This window comes from Fukomys damarensis, unplaced genomic scaffold (genome assembly GCF_012274545.1).
Source record: "Fukomys damarensis isolate Sample0158 unplaced genomic scaffold, DMR_v1.0_HiC HiC_scaffold_20, whole genome shotgun sequence".
In the NCBI taxonomy this organism is placed as follows: Eukaryota; Metazoa; Chordata; class Mammalia; order Rodentia; family Bathyergidae; genus Fukomys; species Fukomys damarensis.
The window spans coordinates 14,015,837-14,029,629 of record NW_022900932.1 but is presented as its reverse complement, the minus strand read 5'-3'; the positions used below and the strand labels follow the sequence as shown (position 1 = coordinate 14,029,629).

The window sequence follows — 13,793 nt, the reverse complement described above, 5'->3', positions numbered from 1 at the left end:
TATGAGAAACTGAAAAAATGGAAATAAAATGTTTGTAAATGGGGAGGGGAGGAGGGGGTGAAGGGAGGGCAGGGACAAGGGGAAAAAAATGAGACTCAAGACCTATTATGTAAAGGTACAGAATCCCAATAATGAATGTAACTGTATTGTATACCTAGATTGTACCAATAAACTCAAGAAAAAAAAAAACACACACACGGTGGGAACACACGGCCACTGTCACACCCTGTGTGACCCACTTGCATGACACTTTGCAAATGACAGAATAATAGTGATGGAGAACACATCAGGAGCCAGAGGTGTACGGGCTAGCGGGCGTAGAGAGATGTGACCCTAAGGGGACATGGCTGTAAGGGGACTATGATAGGACAGTTCCCTGCTAGTGATTATACAAAACCATGCAGAACTACACACAGGTCACACCAACGTCCATCTGCAGGCACTGAGACAGAGAAACCAGGTGGTGGTATGTGGGCCCTCCCTCTGCTATCTTAGTAACTTCCTGTGAATCAATTAATTGTTTCAAAGTGAAACTAAACAAAAACAAGCATCTACAAGCCGGGTGTGGTGGCTCGCGCCTGTAATCCCAGCACTCGGGAGGCTGAGGCAGGAGGTGTGCTGTGAGTTCGAGACCAGCCTGGGCTACATAGTGAGTTCCAGGTCAGTCTCAACGACATACTAAGACCCTGCCTCAAAAAACCCAATATAAATAAGTTAAATAATTAATTAAAAGGCACCTACAGAATTATTATCTTGGGAGTGATGGATTTTGGTGTTTTTTTCCTCATAACTTTTTCATATTTCCAGATATACGTGACATACTGCTTTTTAAGCTCTGGCTCCTCACAAGTCCGAAGAAGAAGCAAAAATGTGAAGCCACAAGTTCCCTGATACACTGCAGGAGGACTGGTAAGGCCACAGCCTTCCCAAAGCACAGGGCCAGGGTGGCGCTGAATGTTAAATGCTGAAGCCCACAGACCCAGTGATGCCCTGGCCTGGTAATTTGCCCCGTGACACACTGCCGTATGGCCTATGGAGGGAGGTACGGGTGGCCGCCTGTCAATGCAAAGACTGCCACCTGTCCAGCAGGAGAGACTGACCAAAAGCTTGGGCGGCTGCCCTGACTCAGCCACTCCCAGCATCTTTAGTCACCTGTTGCAGATCAGCTGTGTGCACACAGGGAAAGTTCACTGCAGGACTGTTCACAACAGCAGACTGAAGATAGCCTATATGTCCATTGGAGGCAGAGGATTTAAACTGTGTACTCCATGGAGCCGAACACAATTCCCCAGGACACATTTGGAAAGGAGTCCACAATGTAGAATGCATAGTACAGGCACCATGTTTGTATTTAACAAGCAAACAGAACCCAGAAACCTATACACGGGTATACAGATGTGCAGGAGCACTGGGCTGGAGACTGAGACCTCATTCAAAAAGAAAAAAAAATCAAGAGGGGAAGGGGAAGGGGAAAGGGAAGAGGACAACAACACAGAATGCCAGGTTTTTTTTCCTTCCCCTCCTCTTTCTTTTTGAGGTGCTGAGGATGGAACCCAGGGCCTCATGTATGCTAAGCAAGTGCTCTACCACTGAGCTGCATCTCTAGCCCTTGTCAATTCATTTTCTAAATATCTGTCCTCGACACAAATTCACGTACAAGAAACAGAAAATGTTAGATGTTATCTACACACGGTAGCAATACAAACGACTATTTCTTTCCTGAATATTTTCTATATGTCATTTTCATCAGTGCTTACTGTCTATGTATTTTGACACCATCCAGAGAGGGGAAAAGTTGTTTTTTTTAATGCTGAGACAATGTGATGCCCAAGAACAATGCAAATGTGAAATCTCTGCTTGTGACTCTTGCCCAACCATCCCAAACGTGACCTAACAGCCTGGAGGGTGGCAAACAGCCTAGCTCCAGCTCCAGACTCACCGCGACAATCCTGTCTCCCACGGCGAGGGTCCCTTCTTTGGCAGCAGGACTGCCTGGTGCCACGGCAGCAGCGTATACTCCAGTCTCCAGACTGATACCGCTATCTGCAAACCACAGGAGGGCTCTGGGTCAACCTGCCTGGCTGCCCACCCCCATCTTCATTAACTGCAGACTGTACCTCATGCCACCCAGCACCCCACCGGGTCCCACCATCAGGGGTCCAGGTCACACCAGCTCTGGCAAATCAGACACTCAGGACCCAGATGACCTCCTGCCAGGAAAGCACACATTCTGCATGTGCATGTGCATGGCAGCCCTAGCACCTCCCTGGGAAGGATGAGCTCCTGAAGACACACACAATCCCTCTCTACCAGAAAGGACTCTCGCCACTCCTGAGGCCGCTACCTTTGTGTCCACTGAGGTTGATGTGCAGGGGAGTGACCACCTTCCCGCCCAGGGACTTCCTCCGCCGCACAACCATGTTGATGGCGCCCTCCCCGTTGAGCAGAGCTCTGATGGCCTGCTTCTTGTCCTTGTTGATGAGGTCCACATCATTGATTCTCAGCAGCCAGTCGTTGACTCTGAGGAGGGGATCAACCAGGTCAGCAGCCACACAGTCCATGGGGCCTGTGGATGGCCCCAACCACCCGCTTGCGGACTCTCAAATGTCAAAGAGCAGGTGTCCACATCCACATTCAGACAGATTCCCTTTCCTGGGAGCACACAGAGCCAAACTTCACGTGCTGTTGCTGGACAGCTGGGTTCAAACCTTGGCTCTGCAACTTGACAGCAGTGGGACCCAGTCCCACTATGGCTCAGGGTCCTCATCTGTAAGAGGGGGCAATCACTTGGTGATTACCTAGTTGGACTGCAAAGATGAATCAAGTTATAATAAGAGCCCAAACCGCTACTTAGCAAGTAGCCAGCACTGTGCGTTAGTTACTTTAGTATCACTACCTCATGGAAGGGGCATGCAGCTAACATCCTAGGTGCCAACATGTACAGCCTAGGCCCCCTCCTCCACAGAAAAGCAAACACAGCACTTGACTGATAGTGAAAAAATGGACTTAGAGGCAATTGAGAGGCAGAAAGCTTTCTTTAGGAGCATCCTGAGCAGGGGAGCCTGAGACCTCAGACAGTCTGGGTCCCCAGAGGCCAGGAGCAGTCATTTCATTGGCACCTTCCCTTGGGTGCTCTGCATTGGGCTGGAGGGTTCCACTTTCAGTCCAGGGCCTGAGACTTCTCTGTCTTACCTTAAGCGGCCATCGGCGATGCTTCCTTTGTCCACTTTAGTGACAAATATGCCACAGTCTCCCGGGAAGCAGGGCTCATTCACTCCTTCTGCCATGTCAAATCCCAGTGCCTTCAAGTCAATGTCCTCCTATTGAAACAGCAGGAGTGGCAGCCCAATTACCAAGCAGTGAGGAGACACATCTGGCCCTTGACCCTGAGCCACTTACTCTGTCCCCAGGATGAAACCCCTGAATGGCCACAGTCTGCCCCAGCCAGCACTGCGGACCTACATTGCCACCAACTCTCCTCCAGGGCCTCTGCTCTTCCCCCTGCCATCCATGCACCATGCTCGGGCCACTGTGAGACCTGGGATATCAATCTGCAGCAGTCTAGTTAGTTTGCTGGTTTGTTTTTGGTACCGGGGATCAAACTCGGGACTCTACACTTGCAAGGCAGGTAATGGCACCACTGAACTAAATCCCCGGCCCAGCAGCCCAGTTTGGACGCTGTTGGGAAAGGACTTGTTCCCGCCCCTAGTGCTGACCCTCCAAACCAGCAGGTGTGAAGAAGACATTGCCGGAGGGTCATCTGCTCCAGCCCAGTATTCCCATCAGGATGGCAGAGAAGCAAAGCCATCCACAGCAGCTCACCGTCTCCCTTTCAAACTCGACAACTTCCGTTTCCCACTCCATGGAATCAGTGTCAATGGCTGAGTCATGGGAGCTGTGGGCCATCAGCTGCCGGAAACGAGCCTCCTTTTCCAACTGGGACTCCATCTGCTCCCTGAGAACAAAGACAGCTGTGGCGCTGGCCCTTCGGGAGGCAGAATATCCCACCCTATATATATCACAGCTGCAAACCCCGGGGGCCATTCGCAGATGCAGAGCCACACTTCTTTGCCCAGCTCCCCCCACCCTACAACCCACCAGGCCGAGGGTCAGCTGAGGCTTCCTGGAGTACCAGTCCGTTTTCAAAGTGGTTTCTTTCCTTTTTTTTAAGAGAATTTCTCAAGTTTATCTAGCGGTTTAATGCAACTCAGGTCAAAATGCCTGCAAAACTGGTCTGTTAAATGCAAACAAAACTACTCTAAAATGCATGTGGAAAGGGAGGAGAAGAGCAAAACCCTCCCAGGTCAGCACAGCCACAAGCTCGCTGCCCTCGTCTCATCTACCAGCGAGGAGCCTGCCCGTGCTCCGCAGGGTGAGGGCTCGAGAGGAGGTGCAAACGCACACATGCAGGACAAGCAGGCAGACCTGGGTTGCTCCTCGCACTGCCAGCTCAAGCAAGATGCAAACCTCCTCCCACGCCAGCCCTGGAGGTTCCAGGCTTTGCTTCTCAGGGATTTCACTGCTTGCTAAACCCATGGTGGATCCCAGGAGAATCTGGCTTTGCCTTTGAACCTCTAACTGGAACCAGCTCCGGTGGGTCTGGGTGCCTTTGTAATTAGCGAAGCTGTCGGTTGTGGCAGACTTTACTGAACAGGGAAGAAGGGAAGCTGCTGCTCTGTGTGTGAGGCCTACACACTCTCACGGCACACACGAGCTTTTCACTATCCCCACACTGCCAGCTCAGGAAATGTCATGGAGTATAAAGCCACTGCTTTCCAATAAGAACGTGATTCTGGACTATGATGGTTATTGGGCTCTGCCAATTTCTACTGGCCACTGCTAATGGTGGCAGAGGAAGGGTGTCCCCTGGGCTAAGGCTGTCTTCTGTGTTTATCTAAAAACTTCTAATGAACCATGAGCACAAAGATGGCATTCAGCTCACTCTGCAGACAGAGTGAGCCAGAGTGATGGCACAGAGGGCCAGGTATGCACACAGGCATGAGAACCTGCGCAGTGTTCTCAGCTACCTGTCCCAGGCGGCACCTGCCCAAACATACTTGAGCTCCTTCAGCTCCCGGCTGACGTCATTCTTCTGTTTCCGAGTGTCATCCAGGCTGCGCAGGGCCTCGGCCAGCTCGCTCACAGCCCGGTCACGCTCCCGCCTCAGGTTGTCACACAGGGTCCTGGCAGGGAGGCAGAGGGCAAGGTCACCCTGACGGGCAGAACTGGAAGAAGGCAGGGGCTTGTGGTCTGCAGCAAACAGCTAGGCAGCCCTCTCCCAACACCTGCAGGCATCTGCCTCTTCCCAGAGGCCCAGAAGGTACGCCTTCCCCCGAGGGTCATATTCCCAACACCAGTGCTCATTCTGCTTCCCCTTCACATGTGGGGGCTTCAGGACCTATTTCTACACACACGATTCAAGCACAGGCTCGGGGGAAGGGGGTTATGCTCTGCAGCGAAGGCCCCAACCCATATGGTAGCCTCCCATGCCTCTCCACTACCTACCCACAGTCCTCCCCGTTTTGCAGCTCTAGGCTCTGGGCAGATGCAAGGTGCAAGTGTGAGGGAACTCTACAAAAGGGGAGCCCAGAACACCTCTACCATCCAGAGGAGGTGGGGATACACTGCTCTGTGCCACCTCCTAAATACACTGCTCTGATGCGTCTAGAGGGCTGGACCCCACAATGCATAGCCCCAAATCTCCCTGTCTCTGTCAGAGACCAGCTCAGGTCTGTACCCTGAGAAACCTGTGGAGCAGGGGAGAGCAGCAGAAAGGAAGCACTGGGCCTTTGGGGTCTCCCTGTACCTCACATTGAGCACCTGGCAGTTCCCCATCCCCAACAGCCCAGCCCCCAGGGCACTGGTCTCTGCCCTCTGCAGCAGCAGGGGGTCTCAGAATCCCCTCAATGACACGCATTATACCATCTCCCTGGCCTTCTTGGTACTGCCCAGCCCAGAGTCTCATGCTCCCTGGTTTCCCATTTCAGGCCCTCACTAGCTGCTCTGGGGACCCTGTCAGCCTCCCTCCTAGACTAGCCCTAGTCCTGCACCGGGTCCTCCCGTCTGTAACGCCTGTCCCTCTTCCCCACCGGGAGAAACCCCACTCATGCTTCCAGGTCAAGTTCAAAGGCCACGCTTTCTGGGGAGACTTCCTCATGGCCTGAGTGCTTGAATGTCCCATCACAGCCCTGGCATCGCCTACCCCTGTTCCGCCCGCCCACCCAAGCTGCCCAGTGACCCTTACAAGTCCTGAGATGTTGCCACATGGTAGGCACCTAGCAAATACTGGGGGAAAAAAAAGCATCTCCAATGTGGTGCTCTCATCAGAAGACCTCAAAAGATAAAGGCCAGCCTGTGCCAGTCCCCAGGGGTCTTGCCTGGACATGGTACCCATTCAGCACATCTTGGTGCAATGAGATGGGAAGGAAACATAACGGAAAACTCCAAAGCCAAGCAGAGAGGCCAGGGCATCATCAGCTCAGCTAGGGGTAAAAAAGGAGGAACCTGGGCCCCTGCCACCTTACCCAGACACGTGGCAAATGATTCTGACCCTTCCGACTGACCTTAGTGGACCCCAGGGGCACCCCATACCGGATGCTGTCACGCTCTGCCACAATCTTGTCTCGCTCCTGGAAGGCCCAGTCCCGCCGGCACTTGGCCACATCCGTCTCCTGCAGGGCTTCCTTCAGCTCCTGGCAGAGAGCCTTGCACTGCTTTCGAAGGATTTCTACCTCCTTGTTGGCTCTCCCGGCATCCATCGTCATCGTGTCCTTGATCTGGGGGCACGGAGCAGGCAGAGGAGAGGTTACTGGACCTCCTCTCAGTGAGGAGTGGGGCTCCGCTGTGGGGGAGCCCACGGCAGCACCCCCTCCTGCACCTGGACCACAACAACCACTACCCACCATCATGGTCACACCGCAAGGGGCACAAGGCAAGGGTCCCAAGCCAGACTCTCACAGACCTGCATGAGCCTGGATGGAAGCACAGCCTTCCTCAGTCAGTCCCAGTGGCCCAGGAGGAACGTCCCCCACAGAGTGCACTGCCACACCTGCCACTTACAGAGAGCAACCGCTCACATGGCAAATGGCAATGATACGAGGCAGTGAAGGTGCTGGGGTGGCCAGGGGTTCTGCCCCGCCAACCCCATGTCTGCCGTGCTGACTTCCATAATCTGGAACAGCAAGTTCTAAGACATCAGTATTTCTGCTGATGAATTCTGTGCATCTATCTCAGTTCATTGAGAAGCAGAAATCTGAAACATCTGTATCTTGACACCTCCCGGGAGAGTTAGAGGCTCCATAAAATTTCCAATAACTCTCAGAAGCAACAGCAGGGGTGCTCCCCTGTATGGGTCAGCAGCATCCACTTTCAGTTCCACTCCTACTTTCTGAACAGGCAAACCGGGAGCACCGTCAGAGGGGCCGATCCCAGTGCCTCTGCACGGGCTGCTGCCCCAGTGACAGCAGGCAGGAAGGCAGGCACGGAGGAAGGACACTTCTGCCTCGCTCCCGCCACAGAAGCCCGGGAGAGCAAGACTGCAGCGGTTCCCACCGGAGACCAAAGGATGAAGGCGACAGACAGCAGCTTAGAACCAACCCTCAACTCTCAAGCACAGTCAGAAGGAGCTGGGGAAAAACTGGGACAAAAAGCACATCACAACTCCAGAGTGACAGAGTCACACGGTCTGCCCAACCTTATTTCTCGAGATCACTGCTAATCACTGCAGTTTCAGTTCTTCAATGCTTTGTGCAGTGTACAGTATTTGCTTACTTTGCTAAAGAATTCTCTGTAAAGAATTCACCCCAAGGGCCGGGGGTAGCTCAGCAGCACAGCGCTTGTGTGGCAAACAAAGAAGCCCTGAGTTCGATTTCTGATACCAAAGGAAAAATAAAAAGAATTCACCCCCAGTTTTCTTAGAAGTTATAGTGAACGGGGAGAGAAAGGATGAGGTCACTTGAAAGAAGAGTGGAATTTGGGGGTCAAAAGGACTGAGCTGTTCCCGTTGCATCCCTTGATAATGCCGATAAGGACAGCAGACGCCGCTGGTGACCTGCCCGGGGTCCTGTATACTGCTGCACCACATCAGATCTGCAGAGGCGCTGCCCAGGACCCCCTCCTGCCCCTCAGTGGTCTTAGGGCCACAGACTTGGGGATAGACGGGGTAGATTTCCACAAGACACCCGCCAGCCACTCACCCGAGGGCATAGAAGACAATGGGATGTAGGTGTGGTCATAGCTGTGCTGCTGAGCAGACAGCACCCAGGTGGGGGACATGTCTCTTCCACTCGGGCCACCCCTCCTGCTATGCGTCTCCACCCCGAGATCCTCAGGGACTCTTGCAACTGGGCAAAAAGGACCCTCTCTGGAGGGTCCTTCTGACAGGCACGACATGGCTACAGCTTCCCCGGGGTTGTGCCAGCACCCTAGGTTGTTCCTCCTGAAAGCAATGGGCCTTTGCTAGATTGGGCAGAACCTGAGCAGACAGCACCCAGGTGGGGGACATGTCTCTTCCACTTGGGCCACCCCTCCTGCTATGCGTCTCCACCCCGAGATCCTCAGGGACTCTTGCAACTGGGCACTGCCTCTCTGGAGGGTCCTTCTGACAGGCAAGACATGGCTACAGCTTCCCCAGGGTTGTGCCAGCACCCTAGGTTGTTCCTCCTGAAAGCAATGGGCCTTTGCTAGATTGGGCAGACAGGTGACAGGAGGATGAGCCCATTCTTGGCGCTGGGCAGACTCTGCCAGGTCCTGGGACCTTGGTGCCACTACCTGCTTCCTGTTTGCCTCAACCTACTGAGGAGAAGACTCCGAAAGGAGGGCAAGAACAGAGAGGGGGAAGGAGGAAGGCAACGTCCAGAAACACAAAGCACAGCTCTCCCCAGGCTGCACACAGTGAAGCCAGCCCTGGCAGGCAGCTGTGGGGAGCACAGGGCCTGACATCCACACCTCAGAGCCCAGGCCCGGGCCACAGACCGGCCTCCTCCAACCACAGGGAGCAGGCTCGTGTGGGGAGCAGTGCAGCGAGAGGAGCTGCGGATGCCAGTTCTGAGGAGGCAGGGGCTCCCCTGCTGCCTGCTGACTCAGCCCAGCTGACAGGCACACCTGTCTCCTGCCAGCAGCCCGGGCACCAGGCCGCTCCTGCTGAAGGCCACGCTGGAGCACAGGGGGAGGTGGCAGCCACCTGGACAGCAGGCCTGACCATGCTTGCCACAGGGGAAGCGCACACTGCGGGGGAGCTGGGGGTCCTTCCTATTTCTGTCTGCTCCCTGAAGTTCGAGTCTTCACAAGTAACTTCCAACATCCTGAATACCCATCCAAGAGGACTTGACATCCTATCACAGTTCACCCTGTACGTACTCGACACTCGGTGACCTTCGAGCTCGCCAAGTGACACAGCCATTTTCATTTTCCTCCTTCATTTCCGGTTTCTAATTTGATATCAACATTTCCCCCAATAACTACGTATTCAGGTGAGGTGATGGTTTATTTAGGGTGCTGACCAAGTCCTGGTGCATTATCCTGACTTACTGAAAGATCACTTGAGTAAATACCTTTCCAAAAATTTCATCACAGGAGGAGCTGGGGGTGTGGGTCAATGGTACAGTGCTTGCCTGCCACACACCAGGTCCCAGGTTCAGTTCTCAAAATTGCAAACAACAACAACGATCCAAGTAAACAGATTCCCCTTCACGGAGGCATTCCCCTCAATGGTCCAGAGGGGTGCTGGTTTCTTCCTATGCTGCAAAAACACTTCCAGCAGGTTCACCGGAACCCCAACAAGGCAGTAACAAACACACTGTCCCACTCCATGAGGGCACCACACTAACTGCACTTGCTGTTCAATCACAAGCACTCTGTGAGACACACACCACCATCATTTCCACTGTGCAGTGGAGGAAACCGAGGTCTGAAGAGATGTAAGGTCATGTGACTGATGATGAGGGCTCAGACTCTGGGCATAGGACACACACTACAGCCCCATGGGAAGCCACTATGGGTGGGGGGCAGCTGGGGCACCCTTGGCCTTGAGCCCTTCTCATGCCTGGTAAAGGGATCTGGTAATAGCAACCCAGTGCACAGTGCCATCTGCCTGGCCTTGGATACCCTGATTTTCAACCCTCACAGACCACTTCCAAGCCTGCGTGTTAACCAACCTGCACAGAAAAGCAGAACACAGGGCATGAAGAAAGAACTGGGGGAAATAAAATCTGCTATGATCAAGTCTAGGTGCTCTCTTCAGAGCCACAACAGGATGGGAAGGGACTCTCCACAGCTGCCCACACCTCCCAGGGTCTAGGTGGACTTCAGGGTACACAGCATCAGCAAGGAGGTACAGAGGGCAGACGGGGAAGGCAGAGTCTGCACTGACCACTCAGAAGTTGGGCTGAGTGGCTTGAACCCAATGCTGCTAAATGCCCCAGTCCCCTGAGCCAGAGCCATGACCCCAAGAAGCAACGCTTAGGAGAGACTCAACCGAGGCACACATCTTCCCAGCAAGAGCCATAGCACCTCTTTCAAGAGCAGACCAGCCAGATGCCCACAGCTGGTGGAGAGCCCGGGGGTGCTCTTCTGAACCCACGTACCAAGCACTCTAGGTTCTAAGCCCTGGCTTCATAATAAGCAAGTCGGAGATTCCACTGACTTTCAGCACGACAGCAGCAGGTGCTAACTTGAGTGTGAGTTTGGACGTGGTGTCATCCAGGCACGTCACCTTTCTCGCTGGACACCCAGGACCACAGCTGGGCCTCCCTCCCCATGCTGCCCTGCAGCCCAAGCTCAGCAGTGACCTGGGTGGGTGGCTCATCCACTCGGATGCCCCCGTCCCAGCTACCAGCACTGCCGCACTGCCTCTCCCACTGCCGACCGAATGCCTACCTGACGCAGCGCCTCCATCTCCTCATTGGCCGCCTTCTTCTCAGACGTGCTGTTCTTAAGCTTGGACTCGGCCAGCTCCACCTCAGTCTGCAGCTTGTCCAGCTCGGAGATGACCTGGTCACGCTCACTCATGATGAGCCTGTACTCGCTGAACACGGCGTCCCGCTCCTCACGGTACTTCTCCGACTCCTGGGCTGTGCGCACCTGCACGGTCCTCAGCTCTGTCAGCTCCGACTGCAGCAGCTCCATCTCCCACTGCAGGTCCTTGTTCTGCGCCGTGGCCTTGTTCAGCTCGTAGTGGATGGCCTCGAACCTGGGGGGTAGAGGGAGCAGCAGGGACGTGGGAGGAGCTGGGAGCTGCCGGAGGCTGTTCTGCCCCTCGTGCCAGCCCCATGGCCCAGGATGGCCAAGCGTGAAGCTTCACGTGAGGTCACTCTCTGCACCCCCAAAGGACAGCGGTCGCAGAGCTCCAGTGCCCTGGGCCTGGAATTTTTCTCAGCCTTTTATAAACATTTGAAGGTGAAGTGAGGACTGCATACCCTCTGCTCTACTAAAAATCACCCAGATTTCTTCCAAAGTCAAACTATGTTATTTAGAAAAGAATAGATTCAGGTGTGCAGCACATACTTGTAATCCCAGAACAAGGGAGGCAGAGGCAGGAGGATAGGCACAAGTTCAAGGCCACCCTGAACAACATAGTAAGATCCTGTCTCAAACACACACACACACACACACACACACACAAAGGAAAGAAAAGAAAACAAAAATTATAAAAGAAAGCAATGCTAGAATCATAGCAGAGGACAGCTAAAACTGGCTTTAATGCTGATTTCCTCCAACCACTCCTTTTTATAGATGGAGATAGAATAGTCTTGTGATTTGGGCAAAGGGCTGAGGTTAGGGGTCAGAGTCCAGGCCACACCCCCACAGTGAAGGCTCTGAGAAGTCCTGCAGAAGACACCCTCTGGCCCGTGTGTGCTCAACCTGAAGACTCCCAAACCTACTTATATCCAGAGGACACTTTCCAAGTGAAAGGAGGACTACAGCGAGCTATGTACTGCAGGAACATGCCTTGTGCAAACCTGCTGGAGCATGGAACCCCATCTCTAAAGACCACATTCCTTAATAAAAATGAAATTTAGGAGACACAGTGACCTGGACAGGTGATGCTCCCTTTTGCTAGGCGTGTCTAACACCCAGGGAGGAGTGGAGAGACCTAAGAGACAGGCTGCTCCAAACACAGCCGGAGCCGTAACCCAAGACACATTAAGTGTAAAAGCAAGTTTCCTGGATAGAAGTTTGTTGATTGAAAAGCACAGTAGCACAAGCTGTCTCTGCCCCGGCTGTGGCTGGGAACTCTGCAGATGACCACTACCCCACAAAGGAGAGGGGAAGATGGTCGTGCCCCTCGGGCCACTGCCACCTGCAGGAAGCAGCTGCAGCCCCACTGGCAGGGGCCAGGCTCCTACCTCCGCAGGGAGAGGGCGCACTGGTGCTGCAGCTGGATGGCCGTGTCCCGCTGCTGGGTCAGCATCTCCGTCTGCTTCAGCAGCCGCTGGTTCTCCTCTGTCAGCTGCTCCAGGCGGCTCAGGTCTGAGTTGTGCATGGCCACTTTCTCGCTGTACCTCTTCCGAAGGGCGTCATAGTCCTTCTTGACCACCTCCAGCTTGTCCATGGCCGTGTCGTAGAGCTTGTTAAGGATTTCCGATGAGCCATTGTGCTTCAGCACCTGGGGACAGATAAGGGTGTGTTTACCACCGGGCGGTGTGTGTGGGCTGAGGAGGTGGCAGGGGTCACCTCGCGCCTTTGGGGGTCTTGAGGTGAGGTCCTCGGGGCCCTGCAGCCAGCCCAGCTCTTCGTCGTTCCTCCTCAGAAAAGTGCGCCTGCCTGGCCTGAGCTCCCTTCCTGAGAGCAGCCCCCACACAGGCTGCGTCCTGACTGGCATTTGGGAATGGAGGGGAAACGGCCTGCGCAGCACGGGCTGAACGGCTGCTCTCTTCAGGGAGTCTGGGCCTTCAGGACGTGCCAGGCGGGCACCGATGTGATGGCCCCGCAGCAGCTGAGGCGCAGAGCTGAGTGTCCTGTGGCTCCGCGGAGGCCACCACTCTGCAAGTACCATCAGGCCCACACTGGGACAAAAGAGCATGTCTGAGGAGACCCTCCCTGAAGAGGAACCATACACCCAGCTTTCTCCAGACCTCACCCCATGTACCTCTCCTGGCCTTTGTTGACTTTGGGTCCAATGATTATACATTTTAGCCACTGGGCATAATTATACACTGAGTCCTCCTGGCAAATCACAGAACCTGGAGATGGTGTTGGGGACCACAAAAATACCCACAAAAGTACCTAAAATGGCTAGTATTGTGGGAGCTGGGTAGGACAGAAAAAGACTGTACCTTTTGAATAAAAATACAGGCTAAGAGGCTGGAGAGACTTCTGAGCAGTAGAATGGAAGGCTGTAAGAGAAGGAAGGAAGCCTGGGGCTGCCTCTCTCAGAGGGCGACTTCTGAGTCTGGATGCAAATGAGGAGAAGCTAAGAGCACACCTGCCCAATGGGCCAGTGAGGGACTGCAAAGGCCCTGAGGCAGAACTACCAGGTGCAAGCTAGGAACTGTGAGAAGGGCAAGACTGCGCAACTGCAGCCTGCTGGGTTGAAGGAGGAGGAACAGCTTCAAAACTCACACTGAAGACTGCATCTTGAGCAAGACAGAAATCCATGTGAATGCTTGTAGCAAGGGAGCATTCTACACTAAGTTACAGGAGCCAAAGTTGGGGTGATGGGGGGACCAAGAAAGTGAATTAAGAGGCTATTGGAGGGATGGGCCAGGGATTTAGCTCAGCGGTCTGGTGACTGCCTCTCAAGCACAAGGACCTGAGTTCGATCCCCAGTACAAAAAAAAAAAAAAAAAAAAAAA

At 54.0% G+C, this 13,793-nt stretch overlaps 1 protein-coding gene across 12 annotated transcripts in view; it reads right to left on the bottom strand.

The window, feature by feature from the left end:
- Window positions 1-13,793, bottom strand: part of Dlg5 (discs large MAGUK scaffold protein 5) — a 90,180-nt gene that overhangs the window by 39,654 nt on the left and 36,733 nt on the right. For all 12 annotated transcript variants that reach the window (XR_004518245.1, XM_033766486.1, XM_033766485.1 and 9 more), the window contains 8 exons: window positions 12,345-12,604; window positions 10,876-11,188; window positions 6,592-6,776; window positions 5,058-5,183; window positions 3,823-3,955; window positions 3,193-3,320; window positions 2,345-2,520; window positions 1,940-2,043 (listed from right to left, as the gene is read on the bottom strand). Coding sequence is in view for 11 of the 12 variants with exons in the window: in XM_033766486.1 (XP_033622377.1) it covers window positions 1,940-2,043; window positions 2,345-2,520; window positions 3,193-3,320; window positions 3,823-3,955; window positions 5,058-5,183; window positions 6,592-6,776; window positions 10,876-11,188; window positions 12,345-12,604 (1,425 nt within the window). In the remaining variant the exon portion in view is untranslated. The remainder of the gene's footprint in view (window positions 1-1,939; window positions 2,044-2,344; window positions 2,521-3,192; window positions 3,321-3,822; window positions 3,956-5,057; window positions 5,184-6,591; window positions 6,777-10,875; window positions 11,189-12,344; window positions 12,605-13,793) is intronic.